Genomic DNA, 17,790 nt, shown 5'->3' on the forward strand with positions numbered 1-17,790 from the left:
AATAAGCCCTGGAGCTTTTACCCACTCATCGCGCCTCCAAAGCACTGTGGAAGCTGTGACGTCACCGACCAGGCGCAAGACCACCTAGAGAAACGGGGCAAAATGCGAGATGCGCGCAGACATTGGCTCCGCTCGGCGGTACGTACGTCACGCTTTTTTGCAGTGCAGAGCACTTTATGGGCTCGCCTTGTCGTCGTAGCTCGCTACCTGTCGATTTGACTGCCGTAATCAGGTAGCACAGTGAGACAACGGGTCCAAGTAAAGCCTGATGTACCGTCGTCAGAGTGTCACGCTGAGGCTTCGAAAACCACGCGGTTTAAATAGTCATAACCGTCCGAACCTCGTGAACCGCTGGCTCTTGTTATACATCTCCGTGTTGCGTAGCGCAAAGAAAACTGCAGGTACAATTCAGGCAAAATCTGTGTGTATAACCGGCAGCCCCTGCGTTCATTTAGTTAGGAACGGTCGTTGGGTTGTTTTTACGATAATGAGCGAAAAAAAAAAAAAAAGCGGCCGCGCAAGAGAAAAATAGCGAGTTCGAAATGCCGCAGAAGGGCTCCAGCAATCACTGGTCTGCACTTCCGACAGCTTTCACACCGAGTGGAACGGCTTTATTTTTTTTTCTGAACTCTCGGGATCGTAGTCCATTTTTAAGTGTTGCCATGTGCTTTCTCTACACACTCTACACACCTGTTCTCCAATTGGATTGGATTCTCTACAATTCTCTACACACCTGTACTCCAATTGGATTGGATTGCACAATCCAATTTAATCCAATTCAATCCAATCCAATGCTCCTTGCGCTTGCGCAGCACGGCCCTTCAAGGTCCAAGCAAAACTGCTCAACCTCCGCCAGTGTAGCTTACGCTACAAAAGAGCAGAACTCTCGCTGGGGCCGTTTCAGGCCGGGGGCGCGCGAGCACTGCGAAGGCGAGAAATCTGTAATGCATTGGGTGGCAGCAGTGAGCGGATAACGGCGCTGCAGCCCATTATGGCGAATCACTACTCTGCACTTCCGACAGCTTTCACATTGAGTGGAACGACTTTAATTTTTTTTAGCAGTCGACGGGCATGCCCCGCCTACTACAGCCGCTACTGCCGAGCGGGGCCAGTGGGCGGCGTTCTGCAACCCCTCCTAGACGATTCTCGGATCGAACACCAAAGCCTGCCGTCGGCCGCGTGCCTTCCTCACCAACGTTCGACGGCCCGGTGGGTCCATGATGACGTCGCGGTGAACTATGTAGCCATGCACAATACCCCTTTCAGCGACATCGTGGCCCCTCAAGCGCCAACCGGCCAGCAGCGGTGCTGACAATAGCATATCTTGGTGCCCCGCACTGCATGCTTCGGCGGTGTGCCTGCGCATCATTGTCATGCCCTTTTGTGGTGTGTGCGACGACACTAGAGATGTGTTCAACGAGCCACCCGACAGACGTCTTCCTGGAGCTTCGACATCTAAAGGACAAAGAGGGCTTCGAGCTCAGGCTAATAGCCCCAGCGGAGGCAACCTTAAACTTCCCGGGGCAAGAGAGAAAGGTCTCTCTCGGTGTTTGTGTGTGCGTGGGGGCGCTACTCGGCACCATGAATTTTGTGATTGGTGCGTACTGACGTCAGCCGAGAAAAAGGGTGAAGGGAACGGAATCAGCGTGCCTATTTAATCTCTCACGCGCAGGAGCGCACTGCCTGTTCTCTGAGATCAAGATGCAAATACTTCTCATAAAGTTTTCTTCTCCTTTAACTTCGTCATCATGACTGCCCCGGCACGACACCAACCACGGTCCACTTCGACCACGCTACCCTGATTCGCAACAGCAGTCGTCCCGCATCGGACGCCCGTGCGGCCGTGCTCCTCGCGTCGGCACGTCAGTTTTAGAATAACGGAAACGAGCACTTGAAGGCCAGGTAGGGGGTCCCAAACACAACATGCTTGCTCGCGACAGTTATTGAAGATTTCCACCGACGACTAGCCGCCCGCTAGCGTTTCTGCATGCGGCGCTGTCGCGGCGTAGAAAAGGCCTATAGTATCGCCGCAGTTATTCAGTCACCGCTTTACGAAGGTCACGGGCGCAATCTTTCACTGCAGTATCACCCCCTCTAACGCATTTATAAACCTATTGTCAGAGCTGTGCATGCCGAGTGGTGACAAGTTTTAGCTGCTGCGATGTATGCCGTATCGTGCATGCATACACCGCAGAGTGGGCTCCTTGTCGACCGTGACGGCAGATGCTTGCCGCAGTCGCGCGTATAGCGGCGTTTCAGCCTCCAGAAACTCTCCGTGTTTTTGAGCGTTATTCATACCGTGTAAACGATGCGCAGTATCTACAAACTGAGGTAAGCTTGTTCGCCGTGCCGCCGTGCCGTGCCGCCGTGACATTCGCCGTGCCGCCTTAGGGCCGCCGGTGCCGGAGCGCCGCTCGCCGGGACCGCACTCGCGTTTCCCCCAGAGCCGGGAACACTGATTGGCTACATCATTTAAACGGACCCTGCAACACTCTCGATAAGCGCTTTCACCCTTCCCTTCGCGTGTGGAACCACTGCGAAAGCTATAGTTATCGCCAGCACGGAGCGGCACACAGTGATTTGCTCGTCGCACCAGATACGCCCCCCCCCCCCCTTCCCGTTTCTGCTTTGTTTTTGTGGATTTTTTTAAAGTTGCTATCGAAAAACGTTCATTGCTGCAACTGAAGGAAAATCGGCCAACAGCCGCTACATGGCCTTAGTGACGTAATTCGAGCTGTCGAAGGATGCCAAGACCGGTAAAGAGAGACAAATCTTTTGAGCGAGTTTACAAGTTATCCTTGACGGCTAAGAGCGCGAAAACTGGACGAAAACACAAAGAGGGGGAGACACAAACAAGCGCTGATTTGTGTATCTGCCTTTCCGTGTTTCCGTCCAGTTTTCGCGCTCTTAGCCGTCATGCAACAGTACCAACTACACTCGGTGACAGCTTAAAGGAGCCATGAAGAGAAAATGCAAGTTGGTTTTATTCGAAAGATTTCGTGTTTTATAGTGCCCCCAGCGCTTGTCCGGATACAAACGGTGCTTTATTCACTGAGAAATTAAACAATTTAGGTTAAAATTTTGATTTTCCCGCTCAATCGTGCGTTTTCGTGGTCCCAAGTGACATCACTGAAATCGACCGCTCTGCAGCCTAGAGTACCTTCATTCACGCATCCGCCGTACAGGGTAGAGACACGTATACGCTGGCGCCGCCATTTTTGGTTGCTCGCTCGCCGCCGAAGCAAGTCATTGTGTCAAAACCGCGCTAAAATTATCGCCGCAATGCGGTTTACTGAAGAAGTTTGAATCATATTGTCTGTTTCGCGTTGCTAGGTCTCGTGGGAATCGAAAAGAATAACGCGCTGAGCCCATTGGCCCAATTGCGGCGGCACGGGACCGTCCGAAGGTTGTCTCCACCCTGTACAGTGGTGTTGGTTTGTTCCCGCGTTTCCTTACGTTCCGTAACCTAGATGGCGCCACCATACCGTGGCAAGCGTTTGGTTTGTTTTTGCCCGCATTTAAACCTGGCTTGTTTTTGTTCTGGGAGAAAATATTCGTTCCCTGAAACAGTGCTCGCTCGACAAATGGGGTCACGTAAGACACCGTTGCTTGCGTCAATCGGCCAGTGTCGTCTGAGACAACCCCAAGCTCCGTAGTGCTGCTGTGCGCAGTACGAACAGCAGAACGCATCAGTACTTCTATGTTTACATGTGCTTTCGTAACTTCCACTGTTTGTCCCATCATTCTTATTGCTTTGTAAAGAATGTGCCCTAAATTTAAGCGCAAATCGCTCGTTCGTCTAACTTGTAAGTTCTACCTAATTTGCGTCTGCTTCTGCCAGCCTCCGCCAATCGCAGAGCTTAGCTCATGTGACGACATAGGTTCTGTTGCGGGAAATGAGCTGGTGGGTCGCATGACCATTCCCGTTTTTCCTAATTATGTAGCTTATTTGAGCGAAGTTTACGTTAAAAGTGGTGTCAGTATGATTCTAACGAGACAATCTTTTGAATGAACCAAACTTGTGTTTTCTCTTCATGGCTCCTTTAAGAACGGCACCGGAAGTTGCCGCTGTGCCTTATCACCGTAGCCGGATGTTTCTCCTCGCGGCGCAAGTAGACCGTTACTGGGAATATTTTGAACATGGCGTGAGCCGTTCCCGTGATTTTTTGGACTTAATATGCTTATAAACGACTCCAGTGACGACAAACAAACTGCGTGAGACAAGGCAGACGATATCACGCATTCATAGCAAACCCCTTTCAAAACGCGCGCGCACTGACGTCACGGGTCCGGCGCTTTGGCGGAGTGATACAGTACATGAGGTGGTGCCGTTCTTGAGTTGTAACCGAGTGTAGCACAGATGACAACACTCCTACAAGTTGTCTGATGGGCATAGAGCAGTAATTTTTGGCTGAGGTACTTTGCGATCCCCTTATCAAAGACTGGGTGTGTTGGTTGACTACGTTCGGCAAGCATTTAAGATTAAAAAAAAAAGTTGAAAAAAGTGTTGCAGTGTCCCTTTAAAGGGGCCCACCGGCGCCGTATCTACTGTTTAGTGCTTCGTGCGTCATTGAGGATGCATCAGAGCATTCTCCCGCACGTCAGAGCGCGGCAATATGGCGACGAGGGTCGGTAGTTAAACAAGGAAAGAAAGAAAGACTCTTTTTCGCGTGTTTGTGCGGCCCTGCTTTAAGCAGTGGTGTAATATTTGGTACACGTTGTCGCGAAGGGGTACTCTAACGATTGAGCGATTCAAATGGCGACCTTTAAAAGCCTATTAGGGCCCCTTTAAAGCCTGGGCAGGCGGGCGAGGCTGCATACACCAGTGATCTACACTAACTCAGTACTACGCATCTTTCAACCTAAAATATTCTAAGAAATGCCCTAAAATCTCTGCTCGGGCATTGCACTGGCAAGCTTTACGGTAAATTGTACGTGGTATGTATACAATGGATACTCTTTTCAAGTGCGTCAAGAACCTGCTGTACAGACAGCGTTCCGGGCTTTATCCTTTCCATATACCCTTATCCGGGCGATAAAGACGCGTCTATCTTGAACGCACCACTTCACATCCAGACTAGCACAAGAATTATCTCGGTTGAGTCTTTTGGGGGCTGATAGAAATAAAAAAAACGAGGAAAAATTCTCCGTGGGTAGCTATAGACACAACACCTGAAATGAGCTTTATCAGCAACTGTTACTTCTCCCAGGCTTTCTCAGGCGCCGGTAATGTTGAAAACACCGACAATTACTCCCACACCCTTCCCCTCACGTTCATAATTCGTTCCAGAGTCCACGAAAAGCAAGCCGACACCGGATTGGACCGGTTGCGTGTTTCACGGACAGGAGTCATCTGGTAACTCCATCCCACCTCCCCAAAGAAAAAGCTTCTGTTTTTGCCCCGACTAAAGGCTGTAACTGCGAAACCTGCACGGATTCACCGACGACCGACTATTTACCATAACACGACATTCTGATTAATAAAACATGCTACCAGGGAACGTTATTCAAATCCTGCATTCGACGCCAAGCTGGTTTTTATGAACTAACGGTAACAGCATATTGATTGATTGTAAGGTTTAACGTGCCAACGCAACGCAGGCGATGAGGCGCACCGTAGTGGAGGGCTCCGGATTAATTTTGACCACCTAGGGATCTTCAACGTGCGCCGAAATCTTGTACACACGGACGTTTTTGCTTTTCGCCTCCATCAGAAAAGCGAGGTAACAGCATATACTGCACTGGGCCCCGGATACCCAGGTCTGTCAGTTAAGGGTCGGCCTTTGGGCCAGAACATCTGTTTCCTGTGGACCAGAAGATCTTTTTCTTGTGGAAAGCTGATCGCCAAGGTGTAAGGGGAGCGAGCTAGCTCATCTATTCAGCCGCGAGGAATCTGCAAGAGCAATGTCGAAAGCACCACCTCCAAAGTGCAAAAAAAAAAAGCAATAACAAATCATAAGACAAGCCAAAACAATCTTCTCTTCACCACACCAAACTTTCCATTACATCCAATAACGTCTCTACGTCCGCGCGGGGAGAATGAATAGGCTTACTCAGTCTCCTCACACCTAGAGGTTTTGTAACCCAGCCTTTCCTAAAACCATGCATGTAAAAAATGGGGCAAATTACCGCTAGGCAGTTGTTACATACGTTCTTCGTGTGAAACACAATCCAATCACAGGACCTCCATGACGTCATACCACTAGCTGCTACTGCAACCAAATCCAATTCCCTCACAGCAAATTACGCGTTCATCCTGAAATGTGCAGTTTGTCATGTAGCAACCGCGCTACACCAGCAAGGCGCGACACGCAGACGTCGTGTAGCAACGACTTTGTAGAGCAGCGCTACACTCGTTTATTCGGGGTGATTTCAAATTACGCACTTTCCCCAGCGTGCAGTGCGTCCTAAAAGCAGCGGCGTCGACAGCAACGCGAGATGCGTAGCCAGCAGCTCCAACTCTCTGCGTACTAGGGTTACGGCGGTGGTGCTAGTGAAAAGTGCTTTCTATAGTAATGAGATGTGCGAGCCCAATAATGGGGCTGTACAAATACTAGGTGGAGTTCTTATTCCGGGACCCCATTGGGCGGAGCCACCAACCTGGCTTTCTGGATAAAGGCCTTGTGGGCCCGAAGGTCGTAAGGCCACCTGGAAGTACTCTCGGGTATACGGTTAGGGTCGGGGGTTAGAACTGGATTGCACTGACAAGCCGAGACAATGTGGTAGGTATCTGCTACCCCCCATAGAGCCCTCACCTGCCACTGACCTTAAGGTGAAAATGTTTCATGATAGCTGGGCAGAGAATCAGCGGGCTTGTGATATAAGCAAGAGGTGTATGGTCCAAATCCAGGCCAGGAAAACCTTTGCTTTTTCAGTCTTCTAGGTCGTTCGCAGATTGGAAAGTCATCGTTCACCACCAGACAGGTCAACGTATTTGTCATTGATTGAATAATAAAGTGATTTAATTATTACGCCAGAAAATAGTGTGACACCCACAAGTACCTTCTACAGCTCGTTCCCTCCAACCACGCACATGTAGACACGAACTGGTTAGCAAGGAAATTAAGTACGCCTCAAGTTAAGAATGAGTGCCTGCACTTCCGAGCACTGTCGTACCATGCGCACTGCGAGCCCCGCGGCGGATTTATTCTACGGGAAGTTGGTCGGAAGGGGTGTCCAAACCAAAACGCAGGCTTTCGGCACCAATAAAATCCCTCGCTTGCTTGCGAGTACCTTACTCTGCAACCTTGCGTCTAAAAAAAGATGAATAGTTGCGAGAACCACATCTCGAGTGTAGTTATTCTCGACTCCTTGACCGTTGCTTACAAAAGGATACTAGCCAATTTTTATCAACCGCTTCTTGCGTGCGCTTTGCACGGATTCAAACAAAGCATTGGAGAGTTTTAGCATATGTGTGTTCCGTACGCTGCGTATGTACCGTGCGTAGCGGGACCCGAGTGCGCCTGAGCGCGCGGGGACGGCGAGGAGGGCCGCACCCCACCGGGACGATTGCGCGCGCATGGCGGCCCGTCAGCGGAACTTAGCCGCCACACCGGAACGGATGCGGAAGTGGCCAGTCGGGTATCGCTACATACGGAGCACACGGAACGTACGGCAAACTCTATTCCACAGAATGTGCGGACGTACCGATGGTGACGATTCTTTCTCGGAAGGGCATGTAGCCCCAGGTGTACTGCAGGATTCCCCGACCGTAGAAGATGGCCGGGGCGACCCCGGTGAGACTCTTGAGTTTCTCCTGCAGCGAGCGCAGCCTGGATCCCGGAGGGTTTTTCACCTGGTGGAACAGGTCGTTCTCGCCGAATGAGAACACTGGAACTAGGTCAGCGCTGCACAGGGAAGAGAGAGAGAGAAAGAGAGAGAGAACAATTTTTAATAAAGTCTGGCGTTGTTAGCCGGGCTAACAGGCCTAACTTGCTACAGCGGATGATGACACGAGAGAGATGATGGGGATGCCGCTGAAGATGTTAAAGCGCACAGATGCGTTCAGTTATTTACAGAGACTGGTCTAGGCCTGTGTGTTGCAAGTACGCGATCAGGGCTTTTGTAGCCCGTAAAGCACGTTTGTGACATTCCCACGGACCTAAGTTGAATGTCCACAGAAAGTGGCAGTCCCCAAGACACTACAAGGGACACTCTTTGCGCACTAAAGAGAGCCCATTCAAAGAGCAGGTGCTGGAGGGTTTCTCGAACATCACAGTGTGGGCAGAGTGTCGACGTAGTCCGGGACGATACAAACGGAAGTAAAAGGGGTCAGGCAACCGCTAGTGCGATGTAGATTCAGTTGGATCGGTATTGCAAAGTGATCGAACTTAATTGGAAGTGGTCCCGCCGAGGTTCCTTTGGGGGATGCGAAGCATATAATCAATCAGTCCTGTCGAGGCACGATCCACTAGCATAAGCATTTCAGAATACTATACAATAACCTCTACTGAACGTTTCTAAATGATCGGTGGTGGTAGTGGAAATAATGAATTTACTATGACGTCAGACGTCGTGTCGTGGGCTAACACATATCTCTGAGGGAATGAGAAAAGAAAAGATGGCAAGGAACACGCAATAGGGGAAAGGAAAGACAGGAGGATGAAAGGTCACAGGAAGTCATCAAGGGCAGGTGACTGAGGACGGAGAGCAGGTGCCGCTCACAAATTGGGCTGCTTGCCCTTCGCAGCATGTGGTTCGAGAAACGGCTTTCAGGAGGGGCCACGACCTCATTGGGTACACTGATTCCCGTTTAGTATGGATCTTAAGGGGACTCTGCCAACACTTCCTATAAGCGCTTTCACTTTTTCCTTCACATTTGGAAGCACTGCCAAAGCTATAATTATCGCCAGCACGGAGCGGCACTGCGCGATTCGCTCGTCACAGCAGAGACGCCTTCCTTTTCTGCTTCGTTTTGGCGGATTTCTTTTTAAAGTTGCTATCGAATGCGTTCATTGCTGCAAGTGAAAGAAAGCCGGCCAATAGCCGCTACATCTAATTTAACAAAACTTGTTGGGGGGCAAATTGGTTCATGGTTCTTGTCCTGTCTCCTTTCTTGTGAATTGGCTTTGCTTTTGGCGCTAAACACATTTAAAGCCCGCTACATCGGCGTAATGACGGAATTCGAGTGGTCGAAGAACGCCAAGACCGTGGAAGAGGGAAAAATCTTTTGAGCAAGTTGTTGGGCTTATATTTGTCATTTTTGGCTGAGGTACTGTGCGCCCCCCAAATCTAAGTACGGAATGTGTTGGTTGACGATGTTCTGCAAGCATCTGGGATTTTGACTTAAAAAAAGCAGAAAAAAAAGTGTTGCAGGTTTTCTTTCGAACACACCAATAACGACGACCCTTTATGTGCGTACGGTTTCATTTGGTATCACATTGTTCTAAACCCGTGGCCACCATTTTACCAATGCGCATCAGCATGCGGCAAGCGGCAGTATTCACCGCTCACCCGCACACAAGGGCTTGTCGGACGAACCCCTTGCGACTCTTGAGGGTGAGGGTGATGACGCTGCTCTCCTTGTGGGCGTCCAGGGACTCCTGGGCTCCCCCGACGGCGATGAGGGCAGCGTTTCCCGTGCCCCGCTTGGTCAGGATCCACTGCAGGCTGTCCCTGTCCACCGAGCACATGCCTGCGCAGACGACGACAGAGAAGCGTCACTGCAGAAACGCTAGATAACATATTAATTGAGTCAACCGCCTTCCACGTAACACAAGACTTGTTATGTCACCCTCCAAATGAAGGGATCATGAATATATTATGCATTCAAAACACTGAAGAGAGAGAGAGAGAGAGCGCGCGCGCGAGAGAGAGAGAGAGAGAGAGAGAGAGAGAGAGAGAGAGAGAGAGAGAGAGAGAGAGAGAGAGAGAGAGAGAGAGAGAGAGAGAGAGAGAGAGAGAGAGAGAGAGAGAGAGAGAGAGAGAGAGAGAGAGAGAGAGAGAGAGTGTAATGAATACTGAAGAGGTTAGCTCCACAAACAGGGGATTTCTGCTTCAAATGGGTGTAAAGGGGATTTCTGCTTCAAATGGGTGCTTCAAATGGGTGTAAACATAGTGCGGCGCATAAGAAAAGGGGAGAATGTACACTGACGCAATGAATAAGTTAAGAGGGAGAATCAGATGAAATCAATAAGGAGCGTAGAAAAAAAATTCAATATCAGAGAAAAGGTCCGAGGACCACGATGATATAGAAACTCGGCCAGTCCTGAGTAAGTTATAGAAGTCAAGAGGTCTTTTGGCGCAAGCGCCGCGTCAGCGTGATTCCGCCACGGTCCAAGAATTCAACTCTGCTCTATAAGTTCGTAGCAGTAGCACAAGAGCCGCTGTTTCACACTGGGTTGCTTGCTGAGGGCACAGGAGATTGCCATATATACGTCCTCTTGCATAGTGCACACAGAGCACAATGGCGAGTCCTCCGAGCCTATATTAAACAAATAACCGAGACTGACGGAAATGGTCAGGCGTAAGCGTTAAAGGACATCGACGAGTTCACAACGCAATGCAGTATCATTAGCTGAGAAACGAAGTTTTAATTAAACAAAATTTTGTTAGGGCAAATGTATTTCAAACGACGAAGTTCCTACTTGACTCATGAAGTACTTGGCGGAGATGACAGAACAAGCAGTCACTACTCTGAGTACATGCATAGGGATACAGTCCACCAGAAGCGGAAATTAGAATGTGAACGATTTACCCTACCGAACGCAACCGATCGTTTCCCCTTCAGGTATGTGTGGGTCCCCATGCCTTGTTTGCACACGTGCTTGGGCCCTTCCGCGTTGCGAAGAGGAGTGTTGCAAGCGGACCAGTAGGCAACTCGAGTGGGGGAATGTTTGAAGGCATTCTGGTTTGTCAAACACGCCGCTGGGTCATGTAATAACATTCCGTGTCCCGTCGGGGCCAATGACGAGTGGTGCCATATCTATCGGCACGTTTGAACAAACGTTCACGTGATTCTTATATTAAGTTTAAACAAACCCGGGCCGGCTGGTGGTGTGGTATAGAGGTTCCTCTATGCACCGAGCGCCAACTACAAGTTTGCTTGGAGCACTCCTACGCTTTTAGGCAACTGCTTTCACAGCGGCACGGTTCGGCCTCGGTAGCCTCGGTGTGGAATCGGAGGTTCTAGAGCGAGCGCCAGCCATTTTTCTTCCCAAGAACTAGTGATTTTGTAGCGTGAGCTACACTGGCCGAGGTTGAGCAGTTTCGCGGGGCTCCTGGAAAGCCGTGCTGAGCATGCGCGAGGCCCCAGTGACGTCACACGGCGTACAGCTGGCGCGCCGGAGCCGCCGCCGCGAATGAATTGGATGGAGTTGGATTAGATTGAGTTGGATTGAATTGGATTGTATTAAATTGAATTGTATTGGAAATCGTTTCAGGAGCAGTAAGCATGATAATCAGCTAATCCTAGACAACCGGGAAAACTAAGAATAACCATCTGAACCCTACCTCACGCTACGTATATCCTGGCATAGCCGAGCTAAGCCAGTGCTATTTTTTTTTCCTTTTTCGCAGTAAAATGTGGTGGGAGCTCAATTCTGCGCGTTCTTTCCTTTAATTAAGTGTGGTCTGGTACCTTTAAGTCGGTTTAAACTTGGGGCTTGTCATATCAACACGCTTAGTTAACGCTCTGCACTTACCCGAAAGTGTCCGGCGTGCACTTATCTTGAAACGAAATATCGTTACAACGGAGGCTATACATTGAGGAAAAGAGTGTAGAGAGGGGGAGACCTTATAGCACACAAGCGCACATAGACAAATGTTTAGCTATACCCGGGCATATAGCATTTACAGGGATAAAAATAAGTTATCTGCTGCTACATTCCCTTCGTTGGATCGCGCTTTATACAGCAAAAATAGCAAAATGCTCGTTTGTGGCATCGCCTGTTGCGAAACGCGAGGCTGAACAAAGCCACAGCAAAAAAGCTCTGGCCTCTTCTTTCAAGACTTGTACCCCATAGGAATCGTAAATCCTTTCTGAGGCTCCCAGTTTCCGCTAGCACTACGTATCCTCGGTATTCAATTGCGTGGAATGCATGCAGGCAACCAAGTGTGCGCCGCTGTGGCCAAGCGTCTGTTGCTAGGCGACGTTGTGCGCACGGCCCGCAGATCAGGCACCCCTCTTTCTCCTCCATGCAACCGTGTGAGTGCGCCCGTGGCCTCCGCATGGAGGAAAGTCCCATGGCTCCGCGATTTGCTGCCGGCGGCGCGCCAGCGGTGCGCCGTCACTCGTTACGTAGGGCTCCGCGGGATGGCGGCACTTGTCCAGCTAAGCGCGACTGTGAAACACATGACTGTGTTTCACGTTACGAACTCTTCGCCAAACACAAAGTATTGCGTCGATTTCACTGTGAGTGCGATTAATAACATCTCTGTTGGCGCCACAATTTAGAATCGGATTGGAACGGAGCAGATGACGCATGCCGGTGTCTTTTTTTTTTCCTTCGGCGTGCGGCCGCAGTGGTCCAGGCAGCGCCGTGTCCGTGGCGCATCGGCCATGTCTGTGGCCGTTTCCAGTGTTGCCAAGGGAAGAAATTAACCGCTAAACTTTTCAACGAATACCGTCTATATAACATCACCGGCCGGCTTAACGAAACCCTCCCAACCACAGAGTCCGATATATATTGGTACGAAGCTCCATCAGCAAACTAGGGTGTACAGAGACGTACTACGCGAGTGCCTGCACGTACCGTACCAGAGCAGGAACTCCCTGTAGACGGGGAAGGCGAAGTTGACGTTGAGCGTGAGCGTGCACATGCGGATGCCCGGGAACAGGCCCGCGAAGTCGTTCGCCTCGGAGGTGAAGTTGCACAGGGCGCCCATGCACATGATGCCGTGCGGGTGGTAGCCCACGATGTAGTTCCTACCCGGGTCCAGCTCGGCCGTCTTGACCAGCTTCACCGGGTAGTAGTCGCGCACGTAGGACCACAGGCGCCAGCTGCGCACCCAGTGGCTCTGGCGGCCGCCCCGCTTGGGCGTCCTGAAGTCGTACACGTACCTGCTCGCATTTGCGCGCGGAAGGGAAGAGTGGGAACAAGTGTAGGCTGAGGCCAGGTTGTGCCCGTGAGCACATGTTTCTTTTTGACCGCCATTTGAAGCGGAACTTTCACTGCACTATCTCGTACTATACAGGTCAGGGGACCCGGAGGAAGCCAAATCCCTTAAAAAATTAAAGCCGTTTCACTCATAGCTGTCGGAAGTGCAGAGGAGTGATTCGCCATTATGGGTATTGGCGCCGTTATCCGCTCACTGCTACCACCCATCACGCTCTTCGGCGCCATGTCTCACTCCTCTCTTGATGAATACGCAATTCAAATTTCCCGCCTTCGCAATGCTCACTCGCCCCGTGCTGAAACTGACGCGGGAGTTCTGTTTTTTTTTGTGCTTGCTTTAATTTCGTATGCTGGAGCTGTTTTGGGTCATTTCGAACGCGCCATTTTGTTCTTGCGCGGCTGGAGCCTTTCTGCGGCATTTCGAACGCACCATTTTTTTCTTGCGCGGCCGCTTTGCGTACTACCTTAAAAAGCAACCCAACGAGCGTTCGTAACTAAATGAACGCGGGGCTGACGGTTACATACAGATTTTGCCTGAAATGTACCTTCAGTTTTCCTTGTGCTAAACAACGGGGAGATGTATGACAAGCGTCAGCGGTTCGCGAGGTTCTAACCGTTATGACTGTTTACACCACGTGGTTTTCGAAGCCTGAGCGTGACTCCCTGACAACGGGACACCATGCAGGCTGTACTTGGGTCCGTTATCTCGCTGCGCCGCGTGATTCCGGCAGTCGCTTGACATCGACCGTTAGCGAGCTACTACGACAAGGCGAGCCCATAAAGTGCTCTGCACTTAAAGGAGCCATGAAGAGAAAACAAAAGTTTGTTTTATTCGAAAGATTAGGTGTTTCATAGTACCCGCAAGCGCTTTCCCGGAAGCAAATGATGCTTTATTCACTGAGAAATAAGGCAATCTAAGCCAAAATTTTAAATCTCCCGCTAAAATTGCACATTCCGTGACGTGAACCATGGCGTCATACGAGCCGGTCCATGAAACAGATACTTAGTATGTCGACTCCATATAGCACCCACACGTAAACTGGTTGTAAACTGGAAACGAGCTCCTAACAATAGCAGCAAGCCAACACCATTCCGAAACTGCGACGACTGTCACTATCTCGTCGCTGCTTGCTGTTCCTTACTCACCTCGTTTCTATTTTTACCTTTGCTGGTTGGCGATATGACAGCCAACCTCCTGTGAAGGGATTAAGATACCAAGCAAGGTCGCGGCTGTGCGTGCTGGGACGGTTCGTTGGCCCCTAAGAGCCCCGAACCCGAAAATTCGTCTTCGCGACGGCGAGATGTCGAGCTCGGCCGGCGGTAGTTTCGTACGCATTGGCGCACACGCTTGCGTGTTCGTTCGGAACTTCAACCGTTTACTCCACCGTTCTTTGTCATAAAAAGAATGTGCAGTATGTTTCACGGGCATTTAGCTCGCTATGCAAACTGTAAGCTCTGCCTAACATGCGTTTGCTTTTGCCGGCCTCCGCCAATCGCAGAGCATTCTCGAGTGACATCATAGGTTCTGTGGCGGAAAATGAGCTGGTGGGTCGCATGGTCATTTCATTTTTTCCTAATTATGTAGCTTATTTGAGCGAAGTTTGCGTTATGACTGGTGTTGTTATGGTTCTAACGAGGCAATCTTTCGAATGAACCAAACTTGTGTTTTCTCTTCATGGCTCCTTTAAAAACCAGCAGATGGATTCCCGTTCGCGCCCGCTCGCGAACCAACTCTCGTTAGCGCTCGCGGCGGGCGACTTCTTCCGGAGGACGCGCGAGACTTGACCCATGTCCTGAACATTCGAGAAACGACAAGGGATGCCAGGTTTTCACAGAACAACCCGCCAAATTTTTCTGCCACCATAGCCCAAAAGTAGCCCAATGCCAACCCACAAAAATAGCCCAAAAATCCAGATCTGAAGAGTTCACACGATTCATTTCAAACGTTTATTCATATGTCTTCTATTTGTCAGATGTCAGACTTGAGGTGTTCACAGTATGAGTGCAAGACAAAACATCACTCTTTTGGAACAGAAACAGCTGCACCTGAGTACATAGCGGTGGTGTTGAACCGTTCCAAAAAGATCTCTGACGGTGCGAAGTCCTTACAACTCTTGCCGTTTCTCGTGACTATAAACTTTACATGAAGGATGTTCTCGAACGCATCTAGGGACATTCTGTTCTGGGAGTCTATCTTCTGGGAGTCTATCTTCGAGTTACGAGACTAAAAACTCGTTCAACCACAGCATGTGACACTGGCAGAATGAGAAGTGAAGTGGCTAGTTACGACAGCAGCGGAAACATTCGCACAGCACCGCTGTTTTTGGAGTCCAGTAAATTCTTCCAAAAAATCGTGACGTAGTCGTCACGGAGCTCATCAAGCCTACATTCCCGCAAGCAATATTCTGACTCCAATAAAGAAATGTTTGATGCCGGAAGCAACTTCCGGAGAGCTTTCACCGGGGCATCGAAGGGGAATTTATGTTGTTGCAGTGCAAAAGGTGGAGGTCGCGTAACAGTTGATTGGTTGGAAGGCGCTTCAAGGTAGTTTTCACACATGCGATCACAAATGAACGGCACCGCCCAAGAATGGCAATCTTGAAACTTTTCCAAGGTGTCACGGAAAACAGTTCGTAGTTGGCAGGCTCGAACATGCATTAAATGGCTGTAATCTATAATCTCTCTCTCTCCCTCGCTCGTATCCGACCCTGTTAGGGAACGTTTCTTTTTAAGTTTTGGCCTACACCGCAGATTTGTGTCACCCACGTCGCCTCCTAAATTGCTGCGTACTGCAAATCGGATACCATCGGCGCTGTCAATGTCTGTCAAAGAGATAAAATTTCCGGACGCTTTTTTAACTTGTTGCTCAGCGCAGTAGCTGCTATGAACCATTTAAAACTTCGTATCTTCTCAGACTCTTTCGGTTACGTTTAAACTGTAAAATTGCTACGATTAGAGTATAAAACTGCGATTCATTCGTTTTGTTTTTTGTGAGCCAGCCTAAAAGAGGCATTTTGTCTAGATCTTTCGGTTGTCTAATACAGAATAGCCCAAAAATATTCAAATAGCCAACCAACAATTTTTCCCGCCAACCACAAAACAAGTAGCCCAATTTGGCTATTTATAGCCCAACCTGGAATCCCTGGAACTTCAAACGACCGCACAACGCACTTTTCTATACATACGCGCTCCGCAGAACCATCTGTCGGAGGCGCGCTCTCCAATGCGCCGGCTCCTCTCCTCCTTTCCTTGACTCCGCCCACCTGCGCTCGGCGCGCACTCCCATCCGCGTCTTGGCTCCGCCAACCTGTGCTTGGCGCTGGCTCTCCCTCCTCCCACTACGCCGCGCGTGAGCTTAGCGCTTGCCTTCTCCCCCCTAGGCTGTGCCCTCTCCACATCGCTGCACCCGCGTTGCCACGCCTCGCCCCATGAAAACCTGTACAGATAAACAGCTTCGCTGTTAAAAAACCCTTGTGACCTGATGGGATGGAAACCTGGGTGCCCGTAGTAGCGTCTACACGCGCTACGACTGACGGTATCTCCGAGCGTTCCCAGCATATCAAAAACGCAGTGTCTAGAGTGCCGACAGACGGCACTCCAGCTGGCCGCTGCAGGCATGGCTAGAGTCCCGTCCGACGACATTCGAATATTTAAGACTAGGCTAGCACCGGGCCGAAGGGTCTGTCATTGTAGTGTAGAGAATCAGCTTTAGGTTTTTGTTCTCAAGGACGGTGGTTCGAGACCGGTTCTTGCCTCGGTTTTATTTTCATCTTTAAATTGAAGTATAATTTTTATGCCTTAGGTATAGTTTTGGTGTTTCAAATGATTTCTTTGTGTGCGTTAAGTTATCTTATGTAATGTTTAGGTTACGTTGCCTAGCTTTACGTTATCTTGAGCGATGTAATGCCACACGCGGTAATTTTGTCACATAGCGCCGGTGGACGTCGATATAGTGCACTGCTTATAATACCGTCGGACGGCACTCTAGACACGGAATATCAAAAATGTTGTTGTTCCCTTCTTCTGGCACACATCCACTCGGGGGATTAGCCAGGAATTGATGAGAAGGTCACCTTTCAAGGGCTATTGTACTTGCTTCACAAAATTCACAAAAGGATGAAGGGGCAACGTAAAAGCTGCATAATATTAGAGTGAACTAGAATACTTCGGTAGTGGAAAAAGCGGCCGCGCCGAGTGAGGCACTTCGTGTCAACCCCGCGCGGTGGCGCTCGCGTGCCCCGCCCGAGCGCTTTTTCGCCTCGGGTAGCGGCGGGTAGGCGTGCGTTGGGGCATTCTCCGAGGGGCTACAGTTCTTTTTTCGTGTAAAAACCGTTGATAATGCTATTAATGTACCAGGGTTTTTATGGGAAAGGTAGCTACGTCGTGTATTTACTGTTTGCTCATTTCTTCATCCCATTTAGCCAACTGAGCAGACCGCGCCGTGCTTTACCGATCGAGCTCGTTATCATGCCGATATTTTTTTCTTCGTTGTTTGATGATTTCGCTATCGTATTGCGTCAACTGAGGAAAGAGTGGCGTGCTTTAGGCTGGCCAGCATACGTCACTTCTGATTTTTTTCTTTATTTTCTTGCTGATGTTTCAATCAAGATCTGCATATCGAGCAAACTGCGTCGTGCGTACGCAAACGTTTCCCGTTTTCTTTTTTAAGTGCGAATGCACTTCATAAGCGACCCTGAATTCCGGTGACCGCCGTCCGTCCACATAGCAACAGCTG

At 49.9% G+C, this 17,790-nt stretch overlaps 1 protein-coding gene across 1 annotated transcript in view; it reads right to left on the reverse strand.

The window, feature by feature from the left end:
- Positions 1-17,790, reverse strand: part of LOC144164361 (2-acylglycerol O-acyltransferase 2-A-like) — a 45,389-nt gene that overhangs the window by 12,069 nt on the left and 15,530 nt on the right. The window contains exons 3-5 of the mRNA XM_077694873.1: positions 12,693-13,000; positions 9,454-9,634; positions 7,648-7,847 (exon numbers count right to left, since the gene is read on the reverse strand). Coding sequence (XP_077550999.1) covers positions 7,648-7,847; positions 9,454-9,634; positions 12,693-13,000 — 689 coding nt within the window. The remainder of the gene's footprint in view (positions 1-7,647; positions 7,848-9,453; positions 9,635-12,692; positions 13,001-17,790) is intronic.

This window comes from Haemaphysalis longicornis, unplaced genomic scaffold (genome assembly GCF_048455015.1).
Source record: "Haemaphysalis longicornis isolate Haplotype H1 unplaced genomic scaffold, Haemaphysalis longicornis Haplotype H1 scaffold_13, whole genome shotgun sequence".
NCBI lineage: Eukaryota > Metazoa > Arthropoda > Arachnida > Ixodida > Ixodidae > Haemaphysalis > Haemaphysalis longicornis.